The 7,500-nt window shown below is 35.4% G+C and overlaps 1 protein-coding gene across 1 annotated transcript in view; it reads left to right on the top strand.

Annotated features, from left to right (window-relative positions):
• The first annotated feature begins 542 nt into the window (after nt 1–542).
• The window catches only part of LOC139966535 (uncharacterized), a 42,880-nt gene continuing 35,922 nt past the window's right edge, over nt 543–7,500 (top strand). The window contains exon 1 of the mRNA XM_071969656.1: nt 543–1,041. Within this exon, the coding sequence (XP_071825757.1) occupies nt 921–1,041 (121 nt within the window). The 5' untranslated portion in view covers nt 543–920. The remainder of the gene's footprint in view (nt 1,042–7,500) is intronic.

The following is a 7,500-nucleotide window of genomic DNA, read 5'->3' as shown; positions in this document are numbered from 1 at the left end:
TCCAGAAATGTCAAAATATAATTGGTTTACGTTCGTAGCTTTGTAATATCGAACAATAATATAATCTCCTTTTTTGACTATTATTTAGCAAAGAACTTGGACTTGAATTAGAGTAAAAAAACATGTTTTGTAGAACCTAAAAATGGCATTATACCGTCAACAAATATTCATCCATGCAAGAAATTTAAAATTAAACTTATACTGTACTTATACTTATACCAGGCATGCACCTAGTACGCGCTATCTTGACGAAAATGTGACACCATTGCTGCCCTAACAAATAACATACTGACTAATCCACAGTCTGTACAGTCTTAAGATTAAAATACCTATACTGTTCCTCTTGTGAGTGACGTTACCAAAAAAAGTTGAAGCAAATTCCTGGATTGCCTAAACCAGTTGTAACTAAGCAAAAGAATGCTTACTAAATAGTGTGAAATATTTTCGAACAATGAAGCCCATGCAGCTTTCTCCCTCACAACGTTACGCCCCGCCCACCTATAAACACAAGAAATGCTTGGCAACCATTATTTTCCGTCGCACAATTACGAGGTTATTTGCAAGTTAAATTCCGTCGAGAGCACAACCTACAGCCAATATCCACTTTGAAGTCAAAGACATTGGACGACAAGACTAGCCTTCTCGGGAAATCCTTCTGCTTTTTAATTATTTTGGAACTTTACGAATTTTTACGTTTTTTTGGTTGAAGACAAAAATTTGTTGTTTGCCCTGTGATATCGCTCTCAATCTCTTGTTCTTGTTGGGGGCATTAAATACTACTTCTGCATTTTCTGTAATCAAGGACCAGCCGGATTTGTGAGTAAACGGGCACGTCAGAATATAGCCAAAAGAGAAGAAGAAGAAGTAGAAGAAGGGTATAAAAAGTAAGAGAACTTGGTGATAAGCAGAGAACAGAGAAGATGAAAATGTCAGGATCAAGATTGCCGGGATGGTTTCAGTTGTTGCTCTTTACGATTCTCCTGTTACCAATAATAACCGCTGCAAAGCCTTCAAACCTCGCAAGAATAATTGGACCACTCAGTAAGTTGAAACTTTTCTATGCTTAAATGACTCGCAACGGCTCAATTACCGAAACCTATTCCGTTTAGTGAAAATGATTTAGCAACTAAACACACTTCTTTTTTGCTTTGCATATATATATATATATATATATATATATATATATATATATATATATATATATATATATATATATATATATATGTACTATATAAATTAAACTATATACTTCGAGAAAGTTTCTTATTTTGTTACCTCAGAAACTGCACATTACGAAAAGCATGTCACAGAGATGAGAAACGTCAGAGGAGTTCGAAATATTTAGCATTTTATAATATTCTTTTACAAAAACATTCATCAATAGATGTAGTACTTAAAGGACAAGGTTTATTATCAACCTTCAAGGACTAGTATAAAATTATTCTTATACCAGAGTTCATGGAATACACACGTCTCCCTGCTAGGAAATCCCAATTGATGAACATTTGGTACGACATCAATTCGAGTTACTTTGCATTACTTACCTGAAAGTAAATGTTAATACGTTCGTGAAATTTTAATTATAATAGCCATAATAGCCTCTAAAAACGTTTTATCTACCGGGAGGCCTAGGTATTATTCGGTGTGATGATGTTAAATATGCGTCACTGAATCAGAAAACAACTCATTAACAATTTCTTTGCACTTTTGTCGAAGGTAAAGGTTTTATTTAAAAAGTCAAAAGCTATAGCTTTCACGTGAGAAGCCTTTAATGTTATTCTTAAGTGACTGAAATTTATTTAAATCGGTAGATTAAAACGTCAATTTGTGGAGTTATACAATTCTCCCCTTTGTAAAAGATCAATAGGGCGGGGCCTGCTAAGATTGTGTTGTACAATTATGTCGAATCAGAAGCTGAGGCATCAACTTCGTGATTGAATGTTTGAATCATATAAATAATAACTGGTAGAGAGGCATTACCTGCATAAAAGAAGCATTGAAATGGAATTGATCTTTCAGACTCAAATACCGTCTGCTATTGCGAAAATGACATTCAACTCACCATTCTCCTCTGCCAATTCCATCACGTCTGTTCTTTAAGTATAAACTTCCAGATCAGGAATAAAATCGATTTACTCGGCCTAATCAGCTAAATTTTGCATTTCTTTAACTTCAATCTTAAAAAAATGTCATAATTGAGGAATCATTTATCTTATCGTATAGCAATCATTTTAAAGTCTGCAATCTTTATATAGCCTCTTAACAAGAAACACATTACGTGCACAATACCTTCCTGTGTGTCCGAGGAAGACATTAGCGGGAAGAATTGCGGTCAAGTGAAAGATGTCTACTAGCTATATGGTAAATGTTAGCTGTATATGGTAAATGGGAAGTAGGCTAATGGCATATGATCACAGGACTGATTCGTTCAAACCCTGGCCAGAGAAGTTAACAAACTCGTACGAATCAAGAGCGTATTAGCAAACAAGAAAAAACAACAACAAGTACACCAAGGATGTTTCTTAAGGTATCAAAGGAGACAACATAAATCAGGTTGACAACTACCGCAAGGTTAAAATTATTACCAGCATCACAATCCTCATGTTGCTGGTAAAGTGGCATTGTGACGTCATAGTTGCTTCATTGTTTCCGAATGACCGACCAACCAGCTAGAACAAAATATCTTTATTGTATTGTCATGTGCGATTCTGCGATATGTATTGCTACTGTGGTGTAAACAAAGAAATTCCCAATTTAACATAATTAGCTTAACTTTTATGTTAAATGCATACCTAACTCTTACTATATAATAACAAGAGAAATAATATATATGTAAAAAGAAAAAGGAAATCGTTGTGGAAGTTGTCAGTTTGGAAGACCACGTTCTGGTGGTTTGAATTAGGGAGATACGAAGCAAACATGTTTCGTATATGATATACTACACAACTTACCTAAAACCTTTCTCTTTTTTATTGTACGATGCTTGGCATTTTCACAAAGGTATAACATAACCGTTGCTAAACGTCTCAACGACATTATGTATCCGCCTTTCAATGCAAAACAAAAGCAAGATTGAATAAACTCATATACTATATATTTCTCTGTAGAAAATTAGCATTGATTGTCTACAGATGCTTCATTAATGCGTTGTAGTTTGTTTGCCTACTATATAAGAAAGTGTATGACATCATCAGGTTTTTTAAACCACAGTATGATATTAAGATTTTTACAATCTGATCTCACCCTTAAGAATAAAGCAATTGTAAATCTTCTTAATACCATCAAAGCCCTAATCGAATTGGCTACAGGGGGGAAGGTCTTTTTACAGGAGGTTTTTTTGTTTTACGAAGATAAGAATCGATTGAAAATGGGACATTTTATTCATGTTTGCTGAAGGAACAGCATTAATATATTAGAGATGTGACAAAACAAAAATTCTACCTCTGGAATATTCTCTGAGCTGGATACGAGCACAATCCAACATTTGTCTGCAAGCCCATTAGTACATTTAGTATTCCCGATTTTTCTAAAAATAATTTTGCCTAATGACTTCATTTGTGGAACATGTTTCAGCTGAGATCTGGATGCTTGAAGCGTAATGGCTCTTGAGATCATCTCAGCCACCAAGCCTGGAGGGAGTGAACTTAAGTGACCTGATATAAATCTTGGATCTCCTTTTTAGGCACAGTTCGTCCTTGTATTAGTTATATAAAGTATTAGTTACCATTTAGCTTGAAGTTTACGGAGAAAATATGCATTTTATTGAAGAAAAAGAGGTAGACTACAAGCCCACTGTATAAGAAAAAAAATCGAACTTTATGGGATTTCATATCTTCCTGAATAGTTGGGAAAGGAGGTGGAGAGAGTATTGGACATAAATATTGTATATACATATCGTTGCAAAAAATTGGCAAAAGACGTTCATCGTTTTGCGCACATTTAATTGTTATACCTTTATTATACTTGTTTTGAGAAACACCACGGGAAGTAAATATATTTATAAAGTCAATCACCTTGATGACGTATAAACGACGAATGCATAATTTTGCGAAACATTAATATCTGAGCTCTAAATGTTAGTTTGTATTTAATCGGTTTATAGTAAAATCTTCCATTGTTTTTAATATTAAATTTGCTATGGCGTTACTCAAGATTAGATGAAAGATGAAGAGACACGCAAGGGGTCACGTTAAAGGTGTTACAGGTATAGAAAACAAACGATAATCGTCAATATGCGACTGCTTACAACTTAACCGACACCGGGCTGTGTTTTCATACCTTCAAAAGTGTAGACTTTGCCAATAGCAAAATGGAGAAAAGTTTGTGGCTGCCCACCTCTTTTGTGTATATTTATTAGTCTGTTTATTATGTTTTTAAAATTTGCGTATATCACAGAGGAAGCTTAGGTTCAATATCCTTTGACAAAGAGGAAGCTGCTCGAGAATATAATGATAAACATCACAAGCCTCATCATAAAGGTAAAATAAAAAGGGGGTAGCCTCAATATGTCGTACTGTAACTAGAGTTTCTATCAGAAAATGTGTTTCCTTTGAGAATATTAAAAAATTCTGGAAACAACAAGCACTCAACAAACTGTGCAATTGGAGTATTTGAAAATCTTATCATCAAGCTTGGTCAGCTTGAGGCAAATACAAACGGTTTTTTTTTTTAAATTCTGAAGCAAAGAGCTTTTTTGCACCATTTACTCAAAACTCAATTTTGCCGCGTTTTACTTGGAAAGCGCGAAAAATGTAGTTCGATTCTGCATTAAGCTATCAGGTAACCATAAGCCATAAACGAAAACTATATGTATAAAGGAAAATAAAATTTATAAGTAAATTGCTTGAACAGTTGTCACTCTAGGCATGGTATGTAGTAACTGAGATATCCATACCTTTGAATAGCAGAGGTTCGTGATATATATTAGTGGTTTATTTTGTTAAGTATTTAATGAATGGTAATCAAGCGTTCTGTCAGAGGGTTCCAAATGCGTATGCTTCATTGCGCAATATGTAACCAGGCATATTCTAAATACAGGTCAACGGAAACTACATTTTCGGTGTTAGAAAGTGCTTATAAGCACAGAGAAATCAAAGGACTACACAAATTCCAGGTTAAAAGGGACCTTGTTTGACAATGTGCGAATCATTTGCCAATAAAGAGAGAAAAGTAATAGACTTTTGTTCCAAAAACGTTCACTATTGCAAATTAATCGCAGATCGAAGCGACATCAGCAGGCATTACAGAAGCAAAGTATTGCAACAGTTGAACACTGGTCATCATTTTTATATCGCTGTGGTTAGTAGATAATGTCAACATTATCATGATCATTAGCGACATCGTACGGTATAGGATACTTATTAACTATATCACATCATGTTAGGCTACTTGCATATCAGTACCGTGAGATCAAGTTGTCATCATTTTTAAGTACAGTGCGAGCGACTTTTCACTCGGCCATTAATGCCGTCGCGTTTTTGATTTGCTCTATTTCCCCTGAAATCGACTTAATTATTCCTTTCAATAATTTGCGGAAGACATTAAACTTTAAATAAAATATGACTGTCATTAACACTCAATGTACAAACGTTTCGAACACCAGTTTATTACTTCGAGGCTTCAAAAGTAATGTAATTAATACACTTTTAAACCACTTTCGCTGCTCATTTGTGTGTGCAGTTGTTCCTACGAGAACACCAAATCAATTAATCCCGAAATAAATTAAAAAGATGTTGACTAGATAAACACTTAACATTTACATGCAATGCAAATTAGAGAAATTATGACAACCAGACTGTAAAGACCTTTGGAATATGATTACGGCAAAGTAATTCCCTAATGTCAAGCACTATAAAATGCCTCGTTTTAAGTGTTTGTAAATTAATCATCATGATTAATGAGACTACTTTTTTCCCAGATTAAGCAACAAAAAACCTGAAATATTAAGTAAATACAGTGGCTGAGTTATGACTAAACACATTTGGCGGTCTTTTTATGTGATATGTGAAAGTAAAATATTGTATATGGAGTCATGACGTCTGGCGAGTGTCACACTCATGGTTCAAATTATCAGATGACTGATATCTATAGTATAATACCTTTGTTGTCGTCAACCTTTGGGTATGTGGCAAAACATTAGCGATGGCGCTTGACTGAAGTCAGCGACAATATTAACAAATCGGTAGCAACAGAATAGAGGCAAGTAACAATGGTATTTCTTCCAGTCGATAGACAAATAAAGGTACAAAACAATGACCCTTGACATTGACCCTTGACAATGTATGTACATTTTATCTTTGTTACGTTATATGTACAGTAAGCAAGGGCGTAGGAACCGGGGGGCTGGGGGGCGCCAGCCCCCCAGTGAAAAATATGGAGGGACGGAAGTATCATTCCGCCCCCCCCGCTTCGCAACTGTTAGAAAACCCCTTTTTTATTTCCAAATGAGAAAAAAATCTCATTTGGAGCACCAAATTGCATCTAAGGCCAGGTGAAAATGCAAAATAATATACAAAATGGAGTGGGTGGGTTGAAGTGTGCTATATTGCACCAATTTGCATCTGAGGCCACCTGGAAATGAAAAAAATTCACCCCCTCCCCTTAGACCCCTCCCCCAGGCCGGCCATCAGTCTTCAGCCCCCCCCCCCCCACTCAAAAGTACCTTCCTACGCCATTGACAGTAAGTCATGGTGGTCGTTGATAGATGGTCTCGGGTATAAGTTTGCTATACGGTATACCTATATAAACGTGTAAATCGATAAAAATAAGTTATACTGGCCGTTGTCGGTTGGCATAGAACTGTGAGAAAAAAGGGTCGAATAAAAGCAAGGGTCAGTCGACAGAAGCGTACATAATGTCATAGGAAAATAAACTGTATGCAGCTGGCGTATACGCTATAACATATGTCACATTTGCAAAGCGTGCTTGTGTGTATGTGGCTTGTAACCTGTTTGATACTCAATCATTTGCCTTTGCCTCATGTGAGTTTATCATAGTTAAATAACATTAATGTGTGATCCACTCGTTTCTTAAAACGTCCCGTTTAAGCATGAGAAGAGGTAGGCTAAAGTGTGGATTTAGCAATGGCAAGGTTACATAAATATACAGCTTATTAGCTTTTCATTGTTCACACACATAACCACTACAATCTGCCACAGATGAACAATGTTGTTTTTCTCTCAAATAATATGAACTATCTTTGAAGATCCTTATAATTTAACTGTTAGCAGTGAAACATTATGTGTAAGGGTTTTTGTACATCACTAGGCTTTATTAGTTTAATTTCAATTAGAAACAATTGTCTGTTCATTTGACAAAAGATCAAAGATAATATAAATATTAATACACTGGCATTCCATAAAGAAGATGAATTTTAAACAAGGCGTTAACAGTTCACCCGTGCGTTAAACTATGCGTATGACCATGCGTTTTCACCTTTCCTCTGCAAGTGCAAAGATGTACTGCTAGTGGCCTAAAGTAATGTTTTCTATATTGGCAGTT

This window comes from Apostichopus japonicus, chromosome 4 (genome assembly GCF_037975245.1).
Source record: "Apostichopus japonicus isolate 1M-3 chromosome 4, ASM3797524v1, whole genome shotgun sequence".
NCBI classification, from domain to species: Eukaryota; Metazoa; Echinodermata; class Holothuroidea; order Aspidochirotida; family Stichopodidae; genus Apostichopus; species Apostichopus japonicus.
The sequence above is the reverse complement of the archived record's forward strand: the minus strand, read 5'-3'. Positions and strand labels throughout refer to the sequence as shown.